We start from the raw sequence: 26,849 nt of genomic DNA on the forward strand, positions 1-26,849 counted from the left end.
TATCGAAATTCACAAAAAGAAATAATTCTCTTATGTTTATAAGTACCTTTTATACCTTTTTATTAGATTGACTTCGGCGTGTACCACCAGTGCCTCATCCCGTCCCATAGGACAGACAAGAATGTACCACCGGTGGTACACCCCGTTTCGAAAGTGTTAACCTCTAAATTAAACAAGCCTACACTATTTACAATGGCGCATAATTTTATTTAATATAAGGAAAATAACCTTTCAATTGAAGGTTTAAAATTACAATATAACCTCAAATCTATTGTCATTATGGCCGCCATGGCCGCTGCACCAGTGACAATTATGGTTTATTCCATACCTTGTGAATACATTAAAGTAATAATTGGCATTTTAAATGAAATTTTAAAAGATAACCATAGGAGTATAGATATTCTCTATCCTAAATGAAAGGAAAGACTTGTATGAAATTGTTTGATTTTTCCGAGGGCTATATATGACTACACGAAGTCCAACGCAAAAGTGTGTATATATTGTTAAAGTGTGTAAACTATTGTTTCAATTGATGTTAGCCCGGAGGCTTTTAAAGTTTAACCTGAATTGAGTTCACGGAGCGGAAGGCTTCGTGAATTTAGTTTTTCGTCTCTCCTGAAAACTTTCATTTTCGGACTTATCGTTTTATTCGATCGTTGCGGCGATATGCAACATTTCTTATTTATCCGAAAGAAGTTCAAATAGATCTTTATAGAAGAGATCTTTTTAAAATTATCACTCTGAAATGTATTTTATTTTTCTATTGAAATTCAATAGGCCAATAGATAGTGAACAGTAATTAATTTTAATATCTTTTAAAAAGAGTTTTAAAAAACGCCTTTTTTTACAATATTATAATTAAGATATTTATTATTTCTATACATTTATTTTTGGATAGAATGTAAGTACCATTGACAGCAAATATATATAATTCACCACTTTAAACTTTTTACACCTATAAGCAATAAAACTTTACAAATAAATATGTATTAAAAATCGTGAACTGTAAATGGCTTTTAGTCGAACATTGGTTTCTCTTGCTAACAGCTCTTCGTGGTTTAGACCGCGGCCGGTGACAGGCGACTTCGGTACTCGAAAGTTTAAGGTCATCAGATTAAAGCCTTCAACCTTTTTTAAGGTAACAAAATGGTCGACTAATATACAAAGACTTAAATTGACTATGCCTCCTCATTACTATGTTTATAGAGAAATCTTTCACCATTATCGCTGTCAGGTTATGGAATGATCTAACAGAACTAATAAGATGCGTTCTATCGCTGTCAGTATTTAAAAATATTGTAAAAGAGAACTTCCTTCGCCTTTAAAATAGGATATTGTGTAACATCTGTTATTTATTCGTATTTATGTAATACCTTTTCCACGTAAATATGTATGTACATGTGTATATACAAGTATTCTTGTATATATAGTAATGTAGGTAGATAGAGATCGCCTCAAGCGATAAGACCGCCTCTTGTACCATATGAATAGTTTCTTTTTTTTAGTTACTGTCTATGGTGTATAAAAAAGTGTTAATAAAAAAATCTATTATTATATATTATCAGATCTTTGACAAACTTTACTGCTTTTAACTTGGCAATTATGTCCAACACTGGGTATAAAAATGCGTCTATCGAAAACAGAAGTCTACGCTTCTATGCAAAAACATGATTATTACTATAAGGTACTCTTTGTTGAATTACCAAATCTTTCTATTGGAACTTACAATAGGAACCTGAAAATATATATAATTATTTTATTGCTTGATTTAATTGTGTGCTAAGTAGATAGTAGACTCCCACTGCAAGGCTATGCCTCACTCAAAGATCGCCAAGATTGACCTTGACCGTTTATCTTTGGCCCTCCTAATAGAGGACCTACCAGCGCCGTGTACCAGACGAGTGTAATTCATTTTTTTTATTTAAAATTTATTTACGCGTCAGGAAATGTAAATGTTTCTGAAGATGTTAATGCTGTTAGCCCTAAGACTTTTACAGCTTCATCGGTACTGAATTCACGAAGCGGAAGGGTCCGTGAACTAGATTTGAAACTAGAAACTAACAGCTGGTGGGGCGCCTACCAGTTGCATGGAGACGCTCGCACGTTGTTAAGGCTCTTCGCGGTAGAGCTTTGAGGGGGTGTGTTGCTGGAGTGTGCTTGCGGGTTAGGACGGCAGCGTGGACCACAGGCGAGCTGAAGAGGGATCCGGATCCAACCACGGTTCGCCCACGCTGTTCGCGGTTAGGGAGCGGGCGGCGGCTCACTAAAAACGGGTGTTGTGGCATGGTGAGTGATGTTTGGTTTTATCCAGAACGCGACGACCTGTGTATAGTGTTGCAGGTGCAGTGATTGCTGATAATGCTGAGTGGTTTGCGCTTGCAGTGTTGCGAGTGTCTGCAGAGGGTGCGGTATCGCGATCGTTATGCTTCTTTATTTTGCCGCTATATATATAGTTTGCGTAGTACAACTAGTGGGTGAGTGAACACGCACAGGTCTGCGTGTAGATACTGTGCGAGCTTGGAATTGTTTGTCTATACCAGTGATTCCCAAAGTGGTCTATATCGACCCCTATGGGGTCTTTTTTTTTCTGTTGGGGAAATCTTCTGGTATTCAAGATGCCCTGCCTCTGGGGGGAGGACAGGGGTATGTGGGATTCCTACCCACTAACCCCCCCCCCGGTGGTCGCCCTCTGCGCTAAACGGGGGACCGCGGTATCTCCCGGTCAGGGATCGCCACGCGGTCTTCCCTTGCGCCTTGCTATTTTTCGATAGCCCGTCCCGGGGTATGCGTGGATATGCTACCCCCGAAACCCTCGTGGTACTATCACGATGGTTCGAGACCACGTCGAACTATCGTCCGCCTCAGAGTCGCCGAAGCTAGTGGGAGTTTAGGGCCCCCACCCTAAACTCCCGCGACTCCGAAGGCCCCGTTTATGGTAGGGGAGCACCATTCATCGGAGGGCCGTCGCGAGGCACGTCTCTGCGCTGACGGCGTCGTCTCCGAGCGGGATCTGTCCTCTGCCGATCCCGTTCGGCTGCCTCTTTCTGGACCATGACGGTCTCACAAAAAGAGGCCACGGCCCTCCACGCCGATGACCCACTCAGCATCGTCGACACGATTGCTGGCAAGGAAAGGTCCTGTCCGATCTCGTCCGCCAGAATCCGCCGCTCCACCGACACCGACCCCTATGGGGTCTATGACAACCTGCAAGGGGTCTACGTCAGCGAAAAAAAATCTGGGGTCCATGAAATGAAAATGGGGGTCCACGATAGTGGATCTCAACACATACACTGATAGTACCTATTTACTTACATCATACTATCTTATAATATCAAAACATTTATATTATTTATAAAAGTACCTATTAAGTAAAAAATTTGTTTATTTTATGTTACGTATATTTTACATAATAGATACAAAATTTTATTTTGAGTAGTTTTAATTTAAATTCAATTAATAAATGAATAAATTAACATGTGTTTTTAGTTAAATTTTTAAACACTAAACTTCACTACAGTTAGAAATTTACAGGAAATCAATATCACGTAAGTAGGGGGTCTACCCAACACGGAAAAACATGGCAAGGGGTCCACGACACAAAAAAGTTTGGGGAACCCTGGTTATACCAATGTGTCAGTACACTATACATAATATATATGGGATAAAAGGTAAAAAATAAAACCAGCTATATTCAAATGCTTTATTAACAAAAATTATCATTTCTATATATATACTAAATTTACCATACTAAACCACTTACATCTAAAACTTATGTAATACAAAAAAAAACGCGGGAAATTTCGAACATAAAACAAAATGGACGCCTTACATAATACTTAATTTTAATAACTATTGAAGACAATTAATGAAAAAATTATCATGAATACATATGAACTATATATCCTTTAAAATACATCACACTCAGAAATGAGTGAGTTGAAGCTCAGATGTATTTGAAGTTTTAATAAATAAAAAAAAACAATTGGGTATGTCAAAGTCAATGGTCGATACAAATGTCAAACGTATATATTAATATGGATATTTCTCGTTTCTCAAATCAAAAATTACTTATACAATACCCGGCGATAAATATTGCACATCGAACTTTAGAAAGAGACAATCGGATATTCGGCTCCGTAGAGCGTTATCTCTGTCGCACGAAATACGACGACTGACAAAACGTCACAAAGGTAGTGTGGGACAGAGATAGTGCTCTACGAAGCCGAAATATCCGATTGTCTCTTTCCAAAGGTCGATGTGCAATATTTATAGCCGGGCACTGTAGATACAGATACACAAATGCGTATCCATTCTAAAATTTTGTATCTAAGTATATACTTTAAATTAAAATAAAACTAAAAAAAATACTTTACAAAATATTGAGGGAAATCCCCGTATTAATGTTAACACGGGGATTACCCTTCTAATTTTATAAAAGTACCTTCGTATAGATATATTACTATAACATCTTTGAATGCTATTCTTTCGTGATATTTAAAATATACCAACCTATATAACTAGCTCAGAATGTCTCAACCAAATGGGAACATGCTTCAACGTAATTACAGGTAATTCATAGCCTGTACAAAACACTAAAGGCCACATTTAGCTTTATTACAGCAATTACAAGATTTTAACATGAGCTCTCAACGCTTATGCTACTAGAGAAACCAATGTACAAAACAAATTAGTCGTCAGCATATATTAAAGAAACCGACGTAATGATACTGGTAACTGTTACTAGTAATCAACCATCCATTTCGCTCTCCACTGAAATAATTACCGGCGACAATTACCAATAAACAGACATACGCACGCCATAATATTATTTACTGGTAACAATTACCAGTAATTACCAGGAGAAATCTCCGCTAAAATTAACACCGGTAACAATTATCAACAAAAGCAATCATTTTCCCGCACACCTTTGCAGTAATTACCGGTAACTGTTACCAGTAATCAACCATCCAGTTGACTTCGCTCTCTACTGAAATAATTACCAGCGACAATTACCAATAAACAGACATACGCACGCTATAATATTAATTACTGGTAACAGTTACCAGTAATTACCAATTTTCTCCGCTAAAATAAACACCCGTGACAATTATCAACAAAAGCATTCATATTTTTCTCACACCTTTGCAGTAATTACCGGTAACTATTACCAGTAATTAAAGCTTTCCGTTTAACTAGCCTCTGCAATAATTACCGGTAATTGTTACTGGTAACTTTCGCAGGTATTTAATGAGGCTGATCTACTTCACTCACAGCTACAATAATTACAGGTAACTATAATTAATGCGTTATTTTAGTGTCATGTGCCAAATTATTTGCCACGTGAGATTGATTGCACAAATTCAAATTCATTCAAAAATTTTATTCCTTGGAGTCATATTTGGTTTTGAAACATCTAATGCCTTTAGGTTGTTTATATATTTAGTTCTAAGAGACCCAGGTGAAGTGCCTGGGGTCAGGGGTCAGTGGTCACAATTAGTCAGCAGAGGTCCAAAATTTATCTGCATTCGATAATGAAGAATTTAAATGATGAAATAATATTTAAAAATAGTAATTGTCAAACTTTATCATTCCAAAATCTATTATTTATAATTTTGGGAGTATATTAGGAATCTAGATTGTTCACCTGATCCAACAAAATTTTGAAACTGATTTATGAGAAAAAGTCTATGAACCTCTGGTATATGTCTCATGTTTATTCCATCAATGTTCCAAAAACACAACCTTTAGTAATGGAGACCATTAAGTAGACCTCTAGTAGCAGATAGCTCCGTGTTTTTTATAACACAATACGCAATAGAACAAAACCAAATGTCTCATTAAAAATTGTTTACAAAACTAAACACACCATATAAATTTTAATAGCCTATTCAATTTTAATTTTAACATGAGTTTTACACCATCTCCCTTTTGTGTAGTTTCAAAACAAATTTTTATACCTCTGTATCAAACATTTTTGTATAATAAATTAAAAAAAATCCTTTTAAAATATATCAGGAATTATTTTCAGGTGATAAATGATTACTGCAAGGCATTGGTCTCTCCCAAAAATCTCCCAAGACTCTATGACATCTATCAACCTTGTCGAAGACCTACACAGACCTCATCTGCCTGCTCAGCTTCAACTGCCATCCACCTGACACTTAGACGAACAATTGGTCAGGAAGACTGGTTCTTGGATATTATCTGATTAGATCCCACAGCTCCGAGCATCCCCTCCATTACTCTCTGGGTGACCTCGAGTCTTCTTATACTGTCCATGGTAAGCGGCCAGGTTTCGAATAAGTAAGCAATCACAAACACTGACCAAAGACATTCATCATCAGGTATTCCAGTATTGGACAAGATGTTTCAGAGCTTCCCGAAGGCTACCTCGGGCAACCAGGACTTAAGACGAGATAAAAATAATTTATATTTCATACAAGGCAGTGACAGCTTGGGATATGTAAACACATACAGAACTGTTTTATGTGGTCTCTAACAGAGAGAAAATAACTAAAAACCTGAAAATTAAACTATGTATTGCTAAAATTTAACCATTAGGCCTTCTTAGTCTAATAAAACACCAATTTTTTTGGTAAACTGGTTCAAAATTGCTTTCATCGCTCCAATATCCTCACATATAAACTTATATTTCAATTAAATGTAGTCGGTGATCAGTTCTATTGTTTCACTAAACACTTCTATATATCTCAGTAGGCATTCAAGATGTAGCACAAAAAAATAATAATCAGTGTATGCATTTCGGAGCATTTCCTTGATATTTTATTGAAAATTATTACTCAATGGGCATCAACCTGATTTGGGGTTCAATTTACTGTTTCATAACTGGGGTAATATGAAACATAATTATGTAGACGATAAACATGACTCATGTGATTTATAACAGAATAATTGTTATATAAAGAATAACTATCGAGTTTCTTGGCAGATTCTTCTCCAAAGAATTCTTGTTTCGAGCCTAATAGTAGACTATGTAAATACATATACGTATGTTACGTCACTTAAAAGAATATATATGTTTATATGTAAATGAAATATGTTTAAATATATTCAAATGGCAGTAAACATTGGGTGGGTCATAAATTTGAGAACAAAAATTAAAATATGGCGAATTCGGTGGTCCAATTTTATTGTCATGTAACTAATCCTTTTTAAAATTTAAAACGGGCAAAGGAAATATAAACCCTACAGTTAGTAAACATGCACAGATTAAAAAAAATAAAAACGTCATAGATAATCTAAGTTTATTCTAGACTGAAATGCAAATGAACACGGTCCACATCCGGATCGATTTAGGCGCGAATTTTTTTTTTAAATATAGAACTACAACACGTCGTCAATATTGCAACATCGGATACAGAGTATATATGAGATTTCATGTTCAACATGACAACACAGACGGGATGATTCAGACGTGTTGTAATTCTAATTACCTACGACTAATACATGACATTTGAGAAACTTACAACTAGGATGTCAGGTGATTGTGTTATGTGCTACATGCTTTGTTAAATAAACTATTTTTTTATTTTAATTAAAACTAAATCAACTTTTTTAAAATTTTCAGTTTTATTTAAAACTTTATTTTATTAATTAAATGAGTTTAAAAATTTATTAATATCTTTTTCTACTAATCAAAATAGACGAGGGAGAATATTTTCATATTTTATAAATGTCTTCTCTTCTATAATAAAAGGACTAATATATAGCTACTTCCGTGAAATCACTCCACACTCCACGTTGCATGCGCATTTATCAGCGGGCTGACGGGCTGTGCACTTTATTGCACGACTACTGCTACATAGCGAAAGTAGCAATATATTAGTCCTTTTCTTACTTAGGATGGACTTCCGCAAAGTAACGCCTGATTCTTTTAGTTAAATCTCGTCTATTTCTCAATATTAATGTAGACATGTCTATGAACAGCAAAAGAGATCCCTGGCTATTTCTAAAACGGGTTAGACAAAAATAATTGCAGTCATTATAAAAATGCCAAAAGCATTTCAAAACTAATTAATACTTGTTAAAATGCATCGGTGTGCATTTTATACTAACAACTTCTGAAATATAAAATAAAAAGGCTTTATTTTTATTAAAATGCATCGTCATCATAGTTTCAGTTGTAAAATATCCACAGTTGGGACAAAAGCCTTTAACCACAGATTCCCCCATAAATTTAATCTAAGTTAAACACTTCAGTTATGTAGATTAAATATTTTAAAGTTAACAAAGTAGTATATTACGTAACACAATCACGTTTAAAAGTCACGAAATTAAAAGTTTATTGCTTGTCGCGAGATAAAAACATTCTACCGTAAACGGTACGACGTTAACCGCAGAATTAACTGCGAGTTCAAAATCTTAATCTCATAGTGAAGATTAACCACAAAATATGCGAACACACATATATTAAAAATATTTTCGTATTTAATCTCCACTGCGTAATAACTAAATACAATGTAAATACAAACGCAATACTTTTTATATGTAAATCATAATTCATGCGAAATAGTATTTTTGATAACAATTTCTCAAAAATAATCTGTATTCTTAATTTACCGTACAACCTTACATAATATATACAGCTGATATTCCGTCTTTTACATACAAGTAAAATATCCGCCATCTTTGATTTTTTTTTTGGCGGGAATTTTGACAGATGTCTCAAAGTCACACCCCGCTATCTGCTAAATTAAATCTAGTTCCGAGGTGTACATTTTCTCCGCGCGCCGAACAATTTTGAACTATATTACAAGGTTTCATTTGCCTTCCCTCTTTTACGGGTGATAATATACAAAATATTTCTATAATTTAAGTCTATCTTCGGGGTGAACGTTTACCAATTCCTCGCATTTAAAATTTATTTAAAATTGAGCATCTTTAAATTAAAAAATATATTAATTTTCATAAAACGATCTAATTAGATTACAATTTGATTGAACAGTTAAATAGTAAATATGTTCAGGACAATGTTGTGCAATTCAAGGGGTTAGGAAACTAAGGGAAGGGAAGAAGTAAACAAGTGGTTTGATGGAGTTAGGAAAAAGAGGACATTTTCTCAAAATGTGAAGGTGGAAAGGACAATGGAGGGTAATTGCAGGGATTAGTAAAAAGGGTATGTTTCGATGAAACAGGGAAGGGTACAGGAAATCAAGGTGTATTTTCAACGGTTAGGAAAAAAGGAGATGTGTTTGTAAACTATGGAGAGATGTACATCAATGGGGGGTAATTGGAGGGGTAATAACATGAGGTGGGATACCGTGTTGCTTAGCGAAGAATTGGCAAATGTAATCATTAGACCTAATTTAATGTATAACATTCAATGTGACCACTTAGTGTGCTAGCTCGTGAGCAAGCTACCCCACAGCCAGTGGAGGGGGCTATCGCGTGTACTTACATGACAACGCAGCGCTTGCTGTCTCTGTCGGCGGGGGGCGAAGGCGCTGGTAAAGGTGCTGGGGGGGCTGTGGCTGGCTTGATGGTCTCCGGGTCGAAGGACTCCGCAGCAGCCACGGGCGCGGTCAACGGCAAGTCCGTGTTGATGCCCACGATCTAGTTAATGATATGTCTTCATGTGACAGCATTCAGGAAGTTCAAATTCAAAATATCTTTACTCGAGAAGTTATATGGTCCGCCGGTCTGTGGTCTCTACAGAACTTTAGGACCCCAGCTGTCATGCCTTACGCACACTGCTGGTTTACCTATTGCCACGTCTACTCGCCAATTTGCTATATTATGTCGGTTATTTTAGTTCGTCTACGGATCTCCTCATTTCTGATTCGATCTTGCGGGGAAATCCAGAGAATATGGTGTGGGCGTCTATCAGCTATGATGATAATGGTGGTGAAAGAGAAGATGTGTTAGCTGTACCAAGGGTCTGAGTGTGTGATAATGTACCTCGGCAGCACGGCGAGCTGGTAGCGGCGTGGAGTGCGTACGGAAGGGGCGCGCTAGTCTGTCAAGCAGGCGCGGACGTTTGGGAGCGTCGCCTTCGGGTGCTTCGGCTTCAACCGGCTCGCCGTCGCGCGGTACCGCATCAGGACGCCGCTTGCGTCCCACCACTGTTCCTGTGGGGCGAGCACCGGATTCGCGTGCTGCAATACATTTATATATTAATCATAATAAATTGTTAGGAGACTGTTATTAATGTATGTACGTGTGTACATACTACAGATATTTCCTGATGGTTCAATCTTCAACTTCCACTTATGCTATGGCGCAACATCTAGATACAGATATATAGCAATGGAGAGGGTAGTGGGCCTGAAGTGGCAGTAGGCGGGGCAACATAGCTCGTGCAGCCGAGGGCCGTTGTGGACGAAAGGTCCTCGAATGACGACCACGAGCTAAGACACACCGCGTAATTAGGTCTGCCACTAGGTGAACCAACGTCAAAACTCGCGGGAAGTCACCGGGAACGGGCAGACGGTGTCATGAGTCCCTGCAGCATGTGTGGTGTAGTGCCTTGATTGTGGAAACACTGGAATAGGAACGACGAGGAAGTCTTGAGGACGCCTCTTAGTGATCTTGGGGAAGGTGGGAGGGGGGAGAATGAGAAGCACTTTCTGTGAGGGGATTTGGGTGGAAGAAGGCCTTGAAGAATTCTTGAACTATTACTTGAACCAAAACCCCAAGTATTATAATACGCGCGGTGATAATTGTTTGCTGTGGCGCCATCTACCGGACCATATTGAAACCAAGTGCACAGATGGTGTAAATAAGTTAATAAAAGTAGAACCAAGTTACCGCTAAGGCTGGTGACAGAGTGCATGCTACTGTTGACGGCGATGTTGCGCAGCGTCATCTGCTTGAGCGGCTTGTAGGAGCGGCGGCCGCGGATGCTGCGGAGTCCGCTCAGGTAGCTGTCCTCCAGCGACGACGGATCCTCCGAAAGTATCGAAGACTCTGTTATGTCCATCTCCATAGTTGTGTTGTTGCCTGCACAGTCCAAATCAAAGGAATACAAGATATTGTGAAGGATAAAAGGAAAGAATAAAAGAAATTGAGAAGAATGAAAGTGAGTGTAGAATAAAGATAAAACCCTGAAAAAAATATTTGTAAATAAAGTCCCTGTCCCAAACAAAACAGGGGTACGAGAGGCTCCCAATAGCGAGGGCCAAATAAAAAAAAATCAAAGGAATATACAGCAAGATATATATCATGATCTAATAATTGCAAACATGTTATATAAAATGATGTATGGGTTTTGGAGTGATGATCATGGAATGGCAAGGGCACCCACAAGGTGGAGAGACGACTCTAAAATCGTCAGAGATGCTGAATGCAGACCACTTCTAACCGGTCTTTTTGGAAATCTTTGAGGAAGGCCCATTTCTAGCAGAGTTTGGCCGATTCAGAATCTGATGGAGTATATAAGGGTCCAAGTTGTAGCCCTTCAGGTACCCTTTAAGCTTATTTTTTAGCTGATGGACGCCCAGTTCAAGACAAAAGCCACCCCCAAAGATTGCCCCCTCCCGCGACATTAACTATGTTGTCGGTCCCCCTAGGGGGGAGGGGGAGGCTACCGACACCGCCTGTATCGGCTCGTGGTCGATCGCTTCAAGCATAGTTACTAGAAAGTGATGGCCATTGCGGTAGATTATAGTAGACCATCACTAATCCACAGCATTTATTAATCTTGCTATTTGTTAAGCTATATGAACTTTTAGAATTGAAACAACATGACCATAATGCGTAGCGGCGGGGTCAAAGCTGTCTAGGGGGGCTGAAAAAGCCTTGTAGTTTCAGTGCCCTTGGTCTGTGGTTCAGATGATGTTTTTTTTTGCTTGTTTAAGAAGATATTTATCGCCCCGAGAAGGGGTCTACATGATTGGTCGTTGCTGAAGGGTTACGTATGTGTAAATAAAAGTATATTACCAGTATAGTTGGCGAGCGTGGAGCTGGCGAGGGTCGTGTTGGACAGCGCGGCGGCTGCGGGGGCGGTGTCTGCGAGGCGCGCGCTGCGACGGTACGGGGACACCTTGACGCGGGAACGCGAGAACTTCGTGTCCCGTCGCGTCGCCTCGCACTCTGCGCGGTAAGTATCACACTACACATATCGTCGGTCTGCCCCCACTCCTCCACATCATTCCAGCCTCAGAATGCCCACCGCTGGACATAGGCTTTCAAAAGGACCAGTTGGAAGAGGCCTGCGTCCAGTCTTTTAACGGCCTCAACCAACTACTCCATCTACCTTATGGGCAGTCATCCTACGATCTTCACAACGATCCTAAGACCCTACAGGTTCTGTAGTGGAAATTACGGACACTTAACCACCTACATCCACACTCTCTTTCCTATTCCTTTCATCTTCCTCTACACTCCTTTCCATGTCCACACACCCATCCTTACAGGAGAATGTACCCCCACTTCTACACTTTACTATCTTACTCACTCCTCCATACTTGCCAATTTCTTCACTCCCCCCTTCGCACTGCTTCTCATTCTCTTACCCACTCCTACCGTAATTCTTCCTATTCCGATACACATCTTGACTCTCATATCCACTCTCCTATGTACTTCTATGCACTCTTACACTATCATTTATTCTCCTACTCAGTCCTCTTTACTTCTACTTATCTCTTTGTACTCCTCTCTATTCCTACACTCCTTTACTCTCCTAACCAATCGTCTGTACTCCTCCTAGATACTTTTTTACCTACACCTGCACACTGCTCCACTATTTACAATTTCTTTTTGAGATTCAAAGGTATCAAAGATTTTGAAATTTCAAGAAAAGAGAGTATACATTATTCTTTGACGGCGACTGTTTCCATAACAGCTTATGAACATCCAATAACTAACTTATAATTTCTTTTACTATTTTTAACATTTATACGTAAATAATGATGATGTACAGAAACATTGATAAATATAAGTGTTCCATATGGAACAGTCAGTGCTGTACACTTTACATCACACTCGTGGTTTCAGCTCATAGACACCCAATGCAAAGCATAGGCTTCCGCTAAAGCTATCTATGGGAGGATATACCATAATCACCACTGTTTACAGAGGGTTGACTATTGCAGTGTGGTATTATGGTACACAGAGGACGCTGGTTTCCATTCTCAGGAAACTTATGAGCAGTGGCATTTCCATATAATTAATGCACAAAGTGTGAATTATATTAGGGGGACTGGAAAGTAATGTTGCTTTTTATAATTAAATTCACACTACTACATTTTTAACAAGTTTTTATTTGTAATCAAATATATATATACCTTCGTCATCAACAACCTTTTGCCATCTAGTATACAAATCAATGCCGGAGCGGTAACAAATCAATCGGATTTTCTGAAAAATATGTCCACAGAAACGACTTTACTTTCCGGTTCCCATAATATAAGACTAGGTCACTAATCGAACCCGCAACCTAAGATCTCAAGTATGTCCTTATCGCTGGAGTCAATAAGAACTTATATGTAATCTAGTTACAGATACTATCATATCACCTCTGTAGCGGTTAAATTTAACCAAAATACCTTCAATATTTAATGGAATCAGGCGTTACCTTGCCTTGGACTTCCATCCTAAGTAAGAAAGGGACCAATATTTAGCCACTTCCGCACATGCAGTGGTAGTCGTGCAACAAAGTGCACCGCCCCGCCAGCCATATATATATATATATATGTACATCAACAAAGGAATACAGCATGGGTTGATAGAATCTAAAGTAAAAATAACCTCCCAACATAATGATTTCATTCTATCTAAAACTACATTAGTTTGTCATTTTTACAAGTGATAGTATATAGAAATATAAAAGAAATAATTTTTTTGAAAATATTACTTCAACTGGTCACTGTGAACACGACTTTATTTATGCCCCACTTGACCTGCCCTACATAATTTTAATATTGAAGTGAAATGGTTAAACTTGTGTCAAATCCATTCCAGAATTACCCTCCTTAACAATCAAATTGCCCTCTTGTGTGGTGTGGGCACCATGTTGATTGACACCGATCTAGTTGGTCTAGTAGAACGGTCAAGCTATGTCATTATATTCCTATCCTGAATATATTATATCTGCAATACAGAATGTATTACAATTTGTTTTATCTGTAATGATAAAATCACAAAACAAATGCTCACCTTCACTATTATCTGCTTCAATTACCACTTCCATCTCCACTGTTTCCTTTTCTTGTACTTTCCCTTGTTTCTCTTCTGTTTCTGGCTGTTTCACCTCGGGGATAGTGTCTATCTTTTTCTGATCAGACTTCTTTGGAGAGTCCTTCTCCTGTTTCTTCTCTGTCGGTTTCGGCGAGCCGGCGGAACGGAGTCTGCGGTCGCTTAGATCCTCTTTCAGTTTCAGGAGTTTCGGCTCCTTGGACTGGAATATACAAAATGAATTTGAGAGCTGAGCAACAAGGTCTAGGATGTGAATAAAGGAACAGATTTAGTTTTATTTAGATTATAGGTTGCTTATGGTCGAGTATGATGGGTGAAAGCCACTTCTAAGTGGGTTTACAAAAGTATTATAAGTCATATATATAATGTGTGGATGTGTGGATACATAGGAATGTATATATGGGTCCTTTATGGGTTCACGAATATAACTTAGATGGGTACGCAAATCACGTGTGTGCGAGTGCTTGTGTTGAGTAGGAAAAGGACCGATTAGTGCATATTGTAGCATATAAATAACAAGCGGCGACGGACTGAGCTCACTCTGTGCTTGGCACTAATCGGTGTAACATAGCTCCTGAAGATGCCCCGTGGAGGGGTGAAACGCGTGTTGGGTGATTTGGTGGTGGCGGTTGTGTGATTCGCATTGTTTGCCGCATGCGCATTTGTCGGCGGGCTGGCGGGCGGTGCATTTCGTTGCACGACTACCACTGCATGTGCGGAAGTGGCTAAATATTGGTCCTTCTCTTACTTGGGATGGACTTCCGCGAAGTAACGCCTGATTCCATTAAATGCTTGTGTTGAGTTAGAAGGGATGGGTGCGTGTGTGAGTGAGAACGGATGTGTGCGTGTGCTTAAGTGAGAAGGGTATGGGCGTGTGTGTGCGTGCGTGTGTGTGCGTGCGTGTGCGTGTGTGTGCGTGTTTTTTTTTTGTGTGTGCGTATGTGTATGTGTGTGTGAGAGAGATAGAGAGAGCGCGTTGCGTGTGAGGGCGCGCGCGCGCGTTTTTTAGAGTGTGTATGTGCGCGCATGCGTGAGTATATGTGTGCGTGAGTGTTTGCGACTTACGTCGTCCGTTTCCTTGTCCGCCTGCTTGTCGGAGGCGGGGCGCGGCGTCTCGGGCGTGCGTGTCACCTTCACCTTTGCACGAAACATCACCGGCCGGTTAGGGCTTTTGGTTAGTACCACAACGCACGCCACAAATGAAACACCTTTTGTTAGTATATAGAAACATAACGACATGGATATATAAATGGTGTGGAGTCCAACGCTACTGGAGGTATGATTACCAATTTAAATAGATTATAATACTTCACCTAGCAATGTTTTTTTACATTTCTAAGAACTGATTCAAGGTAGCAAACCTCGAAGGCTTCTCGGGGAACCTCAGCTTGGGCCACTACGTACTATTACAACGGGAACGGCTGCTCAGCTCTTATATCGCTTAGGCGGACGCTTCATAGTGTGACTAGTTTCTAGGGCCCCCATAAGGGGACCTTGCTTAGTATTGCCACTTGTCTTTAATAATGCACAGCATTTTCAAAACAACACAGTATTGCTTTACTATATTTAAATAAGTGCATGACAGTGTCTTAAGAGATATAAGCTCTATGACAGTTCAATTAGCAACTCACAAAATTTCTATCTATTCTCAATAATTATAATTTTAAATTTTTAATAATTAGTAAGGGTTTTGTTCTTAGATATGTATAATTCTAGTTTATGTACTACTTACATGTACTATTTCTTTCTCTATCTACCTATTATCAGCAAATATATAGATATCCATAACAATTTTTTCTTCTTTCCAACGTTTTGATTGTTTAAAGACAGTTTCTTTTGTAAATCCTCAGGAATATTCCTTTATAATATGACATGTTTGGACAAGTTTGTGTTTACCCTACAAAAATCATTTTTAATATATATACCCGAATCAACAATGTAATATAACAAACATATACATTATATATTCTACCTCCAGTAGCACGCGGATTTCTATGATACTAAATGACACGGTGTGAACAAACAATAGTGCAAAGGAACCAAAACCAAAAATAAACTAAGGGAAATAAAATCTCTTATATCGCCACCACGTTGATTTCATATTAGAAAAAAGGTCTATATATAATCACAAGATTATAAAAGGTTGCACAAAAGTAATGTCATAATATGAACGCGCCTTAATTTTTACAAATGGCGCCAAATGTCAATGTCACAGTGATGACGACGTATGACGTAGATCAGGGATAACCAACACGCGGCCCGTTAAACATGTTTATGCGACCCGCCTTTTTTAAATTGAGACAATATTTAATTGTATTCTATTGACTAGATTTATTAGAAACTTGACCTATACTTATTCTAAGTTCAGTCTAATGTTGCTTGAGTATGTATATGTATTTTTGAAATATTATACTCCACATTGGCCAATTTTATTAGCGCGGCAAGATTATACTTTTTTTAAATTGAATTTATTTTGTCGAATTTCTGTCATCAATTTACTGTTATAAAATTAATGATAAAATGTAACATTAATTATAATATATATAAATTAAAAACCAAATATTATATGTTTAATTCCACATAAACGAAGTCGCGAGCATAGCTACTATTATATGAATTTTCTTCTTCGACGTATTAAGATTGTATCGTAAATCCTAAATATTATTAAAAATATAACATATTTTTAACTATATTATTGAATATCATTTTTTTATTTCTACTTGTAAGTTTCAATAAAACATTTAGTAACAAAATAAAATCTACTGTCATGCTCTATCTGTCATTTTACCTATTAATTTATTTTAGAAAAAATATTCACATCATCGGAGCACAGAAAGAGAAATGAAGAGATTGCAGAGTTACCGGAATTCTACCAGAAGAAAATTTAAAATTTGAATATATATAGACCTTTTCCCACAAACATGATAAAATTCTTTTTCATGATCCTTTAAGCTACAAAATGCAACACAGAGACAAAACAGTAACCAGCAAAAGTCATGGCACCCCTAAAAGATTTTGGTGGGTAAATATCCTTCATAGCCTTGTCCTCCCCCCACAGGGCAGGGACAGTAATAAAACCCCCTCCCCCCGCAAAACCACAAGAGAAGGATAAGTCGGTTACCTGCGAGCGGCGAGTGAGGCTGCGACTCGGAGCGTCGTCAAAGCCGTCCACGTCCGAATTATCGTCGTAGGTGAGCTCGGGGAACATCTCGTCGTTCTCCTGCTCCACAATGACTAACTCCTCGTCGTCGGAGCCACTTGCCCCGCCGTTGGTGACTTCCTCGCCGTTCTGTGTGCGCGTCGCCTCTCCATTCTGCTTGGTCGTGTCGGGTTTTCGCACTTTCTCTTCTACATTTTCCTTCTGTAACATGATAAGCCTTGATTAGTTTGGAAATAAGAAAGTGTGGCGGCTCTATTTTCTCTCCAAAAGGGCAGCGATGCTCAGGCTTTGTGGGAGGCCTACCTGGGCAACGCCTGGACGTAGTCTTAGCCGTTGATTGTTAAAGATCAACCTCTATCTATCTAAAGGTCACAGAATGAATTACCCGTAGGTATACACGTTGTGATAATTATAGCATTGTCATGCCTTTGAAGGAAAATATCCCTTTATATTTAACACAGACAATAAAATCTACATTTTTAGACCTGATGTCCAAGGCAGGTTTCCTTAGGGTACAGATATCAAATAAAAAGACTGAACGTGAAGTGCAGTCACGGCTTATGCGACGGTGGCGCCGTAAAATTTCGTCACCATTTATGTAAAAAAGATGATGCTGACAACACCTACATCATCTCCACCATCAACCACCATCATCTTACGAACAATTAACCGTAGCATTTCACGGAAAAAATGTGTACAACTGACCTCAACGAAAAGCAATCTAAGGTCATAAATGGAAATGTCACATAGCAAGGAAAAAAAAACTAATTTACCTTTTCATTCTTCTCTGTGCTTGTACCTTCGTCCTTCGACTTCTCCGCTGCCTCCTTTTTTTCCACAGCTTTCTCCTTCTTTTCTGTGGGTGCAACCTTTTCTGCTGGTTTTTCTATGTTCTTCTCGACAGTCCTATCTTTTTTATCAGCCTGATTCTCAACAGTTTTATCAGATGTTTTATCTTTCTTCTCTACACTCTTATCTGAACTCTTTTCCTTTTTTTCAGCGGTTTTGTCTTTCTTCTCAGCAGCTTTATCTTTCTTATCTACAGACTTTTCTGATTTGTCTGTAGATTTATCTTTCTTTTCAGCAACTTTTTCCGCGGTCTTCTCGTTCTGTTTGTCCGCGGTTGCTTTATCAACCGTCTTCTCTGCCGCCAGCTTTTCCTTCTCCGCGTTCGCTGCTAACTTCTTCTTCATTTCTTTAACTGGACTGTCAGTTTGACGCTGTGAACATAGAAGGTGTTACAGTTAATTATAATTTTGTTATATTGTCCGAACATAACACTTACTTGATAAAGAAGAACGCAAGAAAAGAAAAGTAATGTAATTAAAATTACCGAATGAAATAAAACGACCCTTTCCTTCTCAAAAAAGGGTCAACAAAAATCAACGGATCTTACTCATAGCTTTCGAAAAGAATAATATTTTGTAATTATAACATATAAAAATCAGTCATAAATGTCTGTGTTTATTTATATAAAGAACCATATATTTTTATTCAAACCATATATTTTAATAAAAAACAACTTTATAAAAAGGAAAACTATAGTCAGTTGTATATTCCAATTTGAGCACCTAGGTATCTAAATAAAAAACTTACTAGATAATAAACCACTGCTTGCAATTTTAAATATAATTACAAAAATTTTTATTTTTTGGCGGTATACATAAAATAAACTGTACCCTTCCGTGGTAATTATTACTGTGTTACAAGTCGGTACTTTATCATTAGAAATAACAGCTTAATTATAAACTCAATAAGGGCTATTTTTCAAAAAACACTTTAATTTCACGCAATAGCTAATCATATCGAACCTACCTACGGTTCTATCATAAAAATATGGTACACTAAAACCTGTTTTTTTGCGGTGAATAGTGTCCTCATAAAAAATCACAAAATAAAAAACTTCACGAGCTTCTATTACTCTAATTCGCAACACAAAAAGTATTAACAATATCTATCATTACCAAACTAATTGCTAAAACCTACCATTTTTTTTGCAGTCTGAAAATACGCACTTTTTCGTGGTAAACTGGTTTAAAATACTTTTCTCAAATCATTCACTACCTCACTCGATCAATTTCAGCGACGAATGTTGCTTCACTATACACTTGCCTTAGTACAAGATATACAAGATCCTACCTACATTTTTTTTTATTGATAATTTAGTCCCATGTTCCTGGTTTTATTTAATTTTTATACCACATCAGAAATAAAAGACCACAAAAATCCAGGTTCCCGTGTATATTTCTTTTATGTTTCACTAAATAAACAAAGTATACATAATAAACTAAATCAAGTTTACTACGTATTAATAGATTAAGTTAAACTGTGACTTAGAATCAGTCATTATGGATGTCATTATTCCTGGATTTTTAATTCGAGTTTTTTAAACGGTTTTATTTAGTTCGACCCGTATGGAATTTATTTGTTTTTTTATTTGGGTCAAAATTAGAAATTGAAATTTAAGCACCTTCCCGTTGTCAGATTGATCTGAAATTTGGTACACACGTTTAATTTAGATGACAATACAATATAATAAAATCAATAACATTATAAATCTAAGATGGCCGCCGATACAAAATGGCGGATTACATATTTTTCCTTAACCCCCTCAATATGGGTATCAAATGAAAGGGCTACACTAGTAAAACACGATGATTATGTCAAAATTTAAAATTCAAGATGGACGCCGTTCCAATATGGCGGCCTAGGTACATATTTTTTCACAACCACCACAATATGGATATAAAAAACCGTATAACTTGAAAGTTTTTTAAATGTATTTATTATCCTTTGTAGGTGAAACATTTAACCTATATTTCGCCTGATATTAAGGTCTAAGATGTTACACGTTTGCTTAGTCATCTGTACACGACGTGTGTCATATTGCGTTGTGTTTCCGATAATTACAATTGGGAGTGTTTATAGCTACAAGAGATCGTGCCTCTGAATATATATTCGCTGGCTATATTGACTCACTTCTATACGTATTACGTACTTATCGTATGTACAATATATGCGGTGAACATCCTGCCGCTGATGATGATAAGCTAATATTTTGGTGAACATTTACTTTTCTTTTTAACAACCTTTTAACATTTATCATGTACAAGTAACACTGCTACGTAAGTATCGATCACCAGGGAGGTCTATGGCTTGCTGTGATCATCAATCGTTTGACATGGAGGTGATGATTCTGTTCACGCAGACAATGACGCGTCAATGATAATAAAACCTCACCTTCTCCTTATCGTCTCCGACCGGCCCCTTCCGCGTCACCATATGACTCATATTCACCTGCAAAGGATTAATATTCTAAATTATTTCAAAGATTGATTGCTTCAATACTTATACGTATACAATACACACTTTCTTAAATAAAAAAGTACAAAAACTTTGTCTTATTATATCGCTAATTAGATTAATCAAAATATTATCTTGTTTTATTAATTTATTACCGTACAGATATAATTATTTCAAATGCTGTATACGCCTACAGTCGACAAATATTGCACATCGACTTTTGGAAATGAACAATCGGCTATTTTCGGCTTTATAGTGCATTATCTCTGTTGCACGGATGACCAAACGTCACATAGTGTGCCGTCTAGTATACAAATAAATGTCGGAGCGGTAAAAATCAATCGATTTTTATGTAAAATATTTCGACAGAAACGACATTACTTTCCGGTCATCCTAATATTATAAATACAATATCACAGAGATTAAAAAAAAACTCAAAATTTTCGTCAAAATTCGACGCAGAAATCAGAGATATTTCAAAGTCATTCACACCGTCAGAACTGAGTTTCGACATAAAAACTGAATATCAGAGCAGTTTTTGCGGCTGTTTCGTTTTAGATTTTTTTTTTTGCATTTTTTACTTATTACTTTTTAATGTCTAAGGCGGTTTTCGAGGTCGTTCGACAGCGGGAACGGTGCGGGCGTTTCTAAAGTTGTACATTCCGGAAGAGAAAAAAACTGGACGATCACGTTACTTTACATCTTGGCATTACAACTCTGTCTATAGACCTTCATATTTTTAGAAGTGTTCAAAAGGTTACACACGTAAAACATTTTTTGTGCGGTATTTAGGGATCGCAGAAAATTAATACGCATACAGTATTTATAAGCGATGAATACGAACCACAAAGCCTTACAAAACCTTACGTAATACCTAACAGCTGTTAATGCGTGTAACCATCACCCTTCGCAGTCTAACAAAACCTTGTGATGAACTGGTTCCAAATACCTTTTGTAACTACCTCGCATTTGTTTATTGTAAACTTTTTGCAATAACCATGTAGTCCAGTGTTTCCTAACCTTTTTGTATCATGATATTAGCCTTTCTAAAATTCTTATATACCCCTATAGTACGTAAAATTTAGCAACAAAATTTAACATTACATTCAAATCGTCTAAAGCGTTAGAGCTAAACTCGTATCGAGACCATTTTTCCGTTTAAAAATCAAATTGCCCACCAGTGGGCCTTACTTTGGGAAACACGGTGATCAGTTTTTGCAACTACTCTTGTTTCACTAGATGCTTATGTCTCGGTAACCCAAGATACACAAAAAAAAAAAAAACAAGATACACTTAAAAATAAAAGAGTGAAAAAGATAGAAATATAAAAGATCAAGAGACATATAAAAGAAAAAATAAATGTTAAGAATGAAAAAAATATTTAACCTAAAATATCTGTAATTCCCCGCCCTTAAACGTGGTGCGGGGAAGTCCCCAATAACGGGGGCCAAGAAAAAATCCAAGATACACAACATCCTACCTACAATTCCTTTTTACCGACGACTTCGTCTACTACATTTTGTATTTTATTAAAATTTTCATGTACTGCATTATATTCATTATAAGTATACATTATTAATGTATGCTATTTTTTTTATATGGCCCCCGCTATTGGGGGCCTCTCGTACTCCTAACTTTTTGGGATCAGGAACTTTATTGTTCAATCATTTTTTAAGTGTTTTCTTTATTTATCACTCTTTCACGCGTCACAATATCTTCCATTCTTTACTTTTGTCCTTCACAATATCTTTAGTTTTGCTCTTTTATACCTTCTTTCATTCCTCGCCTTTCTTCCATCATCTTCTTACTCTAAGGTGGCTAGGTACATTTTATTTAATGTATGCTATATACATATGTATATACGTTTTGTCTATATGTACACGTTAACTACCCGTTATTTATCCCTCTAATGTATTCATACTATGTCTGAAGTCAATTGCCTCGTGTGATAAGACCGCCCGTTGCACGTTTTCCTTTACTATTATGCAACTATGTATATATTATCCAGCGCGTACAGTAAAGAGTATTAAATCAAAATAAAATAATTAAGAAACCCACAAAAAAAAAACTGCACGAAAACATTTCACGTTTCATTTTAAGTCTAGATTAATGTTTCCCAGTGTGGGGTCCACGGCCCACAAAGTGGCATTTTGATCATTAAGAAGCAATTCGAAAGTGGAATCGACACGAGTTTAACAATGTAATAGAATCAGACGTTACCTCTCGAAAGTCCATCCTAACTAAGAAAGTGACTAATGTATAGCTACTTCCGCTATGCAACAGTAGTCGTGCAATAAAGTGCACCGCCCGCCTGACCGCTGATAAATGCGCGTGCGGTAAACAATGCTAAACACAACTATTACCATTAATCTACTCCACACGTGTTTCACCCCTCCACGGGGCATCCTCAGGAGTAATGTTACACAGACCAATACCAGACAGCCACTCCCGTGTGCCAATTCATTTGCCTCGGAGGATTTTCTCATTTTTTTTCAATATCACATAGAAATTCCGTTGTACTTTCAACAGATATTATTTGATATCAATATTGCAGGCTTTTCTTCAAAAGACTTCCAGGAATGATTGATGAAGACCTGGTCATCTGAGCCAATATGCACGCCCCATGGGTAGTCTATTGCTTTTATTACACCAACATAATATCACGTCGTGTATTCCCCGGTTTTCTTGTCCTGTCTAAAAGTCGCACAGGTCTATGGGCGCGGTTAGCAATAGATAGACGCGGGGTGAACAACCTCGCCTACACAACTACACGCACGCGACGTGTGGTACAAATCATTAATTCGTGACTAGCTTTATCATTAATTTATGAGAGTATCATTAACCGTAATGAACTGGGCAACGGCTTTTAAAGACATTTTTTTAATAAACTTTTTAAATAAATTCGAACCCTATCAACCATAGCTTAGAGTGATGGTGCAGTGTCATCATATAATATCTAATCGATTCAGGCGCTACTTTGCAAAAGTCCATCCTAAGTAAAAAAGGGACTAATATATAGCTACTTCCACTATGTAGCAGTAGTCTACTATACCCTCGAAGTGAATTAACTGCACTGCACGTGCACTTCATTGCACGACTACTGCTGCATAGCGGAAGTAGCTATATATTAGTCCCTTTCTTACTCATCATATAATAGCTAGAGCCTTAAGGTTTTAGAGTGGACCACGTAATAGCAAGATCAACGAAGAACCTCCGCCTTCAAGGTGGTAAAACAACCTTGTTAATTTCTCTAGACTCTGGATACAAGACGCATCCAACCAGTCTTATTGTAAACGTATCGGAGAGATATATGTTCATCAGTGGATGTCATATGATGATGATTAAATGTAATATACCAACCAAGCGAAATGGATAAAAAAAATATAGTTAATTATATAATAATCATAAAATGTATTTTTTTTTATTCTTCCAAATAAATTTCATCACCTTCAAAGTAATCCCCGTCAGATAAAACGCACTTTTGCCAACGATTTTTTTAGTCCTGGAAACAGTAACAGTTTTTTTTTCTGGCATATCCTTCAGAGATCTTCGATTCAGTTTTTATCTCCTCAATCTTGTCAAAACGTCCTCACATTTGTCTTTTGACTTTGCTGAATATCCAGAAGTCGTATGAAGCGAAATCAGGCGAATACGGTGGTTGGAGAACGATATGAGTTTTTGGTTAAAAAAAAAGTCGCAAATAACCAATGCAGTATATCAACCTTTCAAGACAATGCGTTTTAGATACAAAACATCCTTCAAAATGAACGCTTGACAAATATTATAGACAATCATATCAATCTAGGAAAAAAATATTTAATGGAATCAGGGAGGGGTGAAACACGTGTTGAGTGGTTTAACGGTGGCAGTTGTGTGATTCGCATTGTTTGGCGCACGTGCATTTATCAGCGGGCTGGCGGGCGGTGCACTTTGTTGCACGACTACCACTGCATGTGTGGAAGTGGCTAAATATTGATCCTTTTTTTACCTAGGAAAAAAGTTACGCGCATTATTAACGCCTGTGAGTTTTAAATGACGATTTACCCTTACTTTTTGATACACATGTCTCCGCGACTAAACTTATATAATTGTTAAAATTTGATTATTGTAGGGTAGGCACATCTTTTATAAACACATGAAAATATATTTTTTGAAAAAATACAAACATTAATAAGTCTTATGGTTAAAAATAACGACACACCAATGGTAAAAAGCAGAGGGAACTGCTACTTTAACCCTTCTTTGCATGGTGATGGAAATTTCCATCATAACATTTTGTCAACAAAAAAAGATACTCAAAACCCTTGTAACGTAAATTTGTTGTTGCCCGCAACTTTTTAAGCGACTATTGCGTACAACAAAACGCGGTTGTCGAAAAATAGCAAAGGTCATTGTGAATTACCAGACCTAGAACTTGTTATTCTGCTGTTTGTTGAGACTGGAAGAAAGGAGCGAGATTTTAAATTGTTTTATGGAAATAAACGGAGATATAAAATACAATAAAAAATGAAAATGAGTGGAAAAAAGGTTTGTTTTCATGTATTTGTTATTTTATGTACAATTTATATCAAAACACTATAAATGAATTTCTCAAAACGTTGTGATAGAAATTTACATCACTATGCAGTAACTTCACTTGTAATGTATGGAAAAAATTTTTTGTAAATGTTTATTTTATGTTGTTTTTTGGGGAAACTTGAATGAAAGAGATATTGCAGATTATCTTTGTAAGTTATAAAGCGGTTGGCTCTCAGAAGATGGCCTTAATGACCAAGATTCCGATGATGAAAACCACGATGTTGATGAAATTATAAGTGTTGCAGGAGGAGAATGATGATGACGATGTGGATGAAACTGCTGACGTTGAACCTCTTCTTGTAAAACTAGACGATCAAGAACCCTCTCACACATCAAATTCATCTAATTTGCAGTCTTCATCCAGTTTTCCATTTGACAAAAGAAACTTGATTTGGAAAAAAAGGAATCTGGTGTGTGACACAGATAAAGTTACTTTCTTGAGGAGTTCTGCTGCTTCAGGTGGTCTATCACACCTAGAAACTCCATAGCAATGTTTTCACCGTTTTATCACTGAAGATTTTATCAAAACATTACTAAAGGAGACAAATTTATATAAAAAACAGAGTAATCCCAGTTCATCTATATCATTTACAGAATATGTAATTTGTATAAGTTCTTTGGTATATTACTATACATGCCAGTAATCAAATTTCCTAGCACAAGATCATACTGGTGATATAACTTGTCCGTTTATTGTCCAAGAATACAATAAACATATGGGAGAAGTAGATCTCATGGATAGCTTTTTGGGCAGAAATCATATAAAAATGGGGTCTAAAAAGTGGTATTTGCGTATATTTTTCATCTATTTGATCTTGCTATTATAAACTCTTGGATTGTTTAAAAAAAATGCTCAAGAAAGTGATGAACCTAAAAAGAATCTGCTTACAATGAGCCAATTCCGAAATGAATTGTCTTTTGTGCTATGCAACAAAGGAACCACCAAAGCAGCTAAAAGAGGGCGTCCTGGTACCAGTGTACTAGAAGAAGAATTACAATCAAAAAAAGAAAAGGTTCTCCAGCTCCACCACCTCCAAAAGACATAAGAAAAGATGGTGCTGAACATTGACCAAAAGTAGGTGGGTCACCCCGGTGCAAATTTCCCAAATGTAAAGGCTATTCTACAATTTCGTGTAATAAATGTGGCGTCAATTGGTGCTTAAATAAAATAATTATTGTTTTTTGAATTATCACTAAAAAAAAAGAAGACTAAGTAAACAACTTTTTTTATTTATTTAGTACCGGGCTAAATATGTGAAACTGCATGATGATGTAAATTTCCATCATATTGTTTTTTACATAATACATATTTTTATTCACACTAGGATTTTTTTTAATATTTTTCCTTTAATCTAGAGCATTAATTACATCACCCTGATTTATTTTAAAAAAATAGTAAAAATCATGCAAAGAAGGGTTAACCACAGAACGGTAACAATCTTTCAATACATTGTTACTTTGTTAGTCGACTATTAGATCAACAAAACTATACAAACTTTGCCCGACATATAGGGTGATTGATTATTAATGAAAAAGCTGTAAAGACTCCTACATCTTTAGAGCTACATTGCGAATCGAATCAAACTTTGTAAAGTGATCTCTCTGAAACTAGTCATAATAATTTATTTTTTTCTATTGTAATTTGACAGTCCAA

At 37.1% G+C, this 26,849-nt stretch overlaps 1 protein-coding gene across 2 annotated transcripts in view; it reads right to left on the minus strand.

The window, feature by feature from the left end:
• Window positions 1-8,046: 8,046 nt before the first annotated feature.
• Window positions 8,047-26,849, minus strand: part of LOC137925866 (uncharacterized) — a 34,002-nt gene continuing 15,199 nt past the window's right edge. Inside the window, exons 2-10 of one of the 2 annotated variants that reach the window (XM_068769335.1) lie at window positions 20,555-20,611; window positions 18,088-18,534; window positions 17,276-17,515; window positions 15,220-15,291; window positions 14,116-14,356; window positions 11,899-12,051; window positions 10,768-10,959; window positions 9,919-10,115; window positions 8,047-9,573 (exon numbers count right to left, since the gene is read on the minus strand). In XM_068769335.1, coding sequence (XP_068625436.1) covers window positions 9,415-9,573; window positions 9,919-10,115; window positions 10,768-10,959; window positions 11,899-12,051; window positions 14,116-14,356; window positions 15,220-15,291; window positions 17,276-17,515; window positions 18,088-18,534; window positions 20,555-20,605 — 1,752 coding nt within the window. In that variant the 5' untranslated portion in view covers window positions 20,606-20,611 and the 3' untranslated portion in view covers window positions 8,047-9,414. The remainder of the gene's footprint in view (window positions 9,574-9,918; window positions 10,116-10,767; window positions 10,960-11,898; window positions 12,052-14,115; window positions 14,357-15,219; window positions 15,292-17,275; window positions 17,516-18,087; window positions 18,535-20,554; window positions 20,612-26,849) is intronic. The other variant, XM_068769336.1, reaches the window with a different exon arrangement.

The sequence above is a fragment of the Battus philenor genome, unplaced genomic scaffold, assembly GCF_028537555.1.
Source record: "Battus philenor isolate CCGP_79_NKW_IND1 unplaced genomic scaffold, ilBatPhil1.0.hap1 SCAF_28, whole genome shotgun sequence".
Lineage (NCBI taxonomy): Eukaryota > Metazoa > Arthropoda > Insecta > Lepidoptera > Papilionidae > Battus > Battus philenor.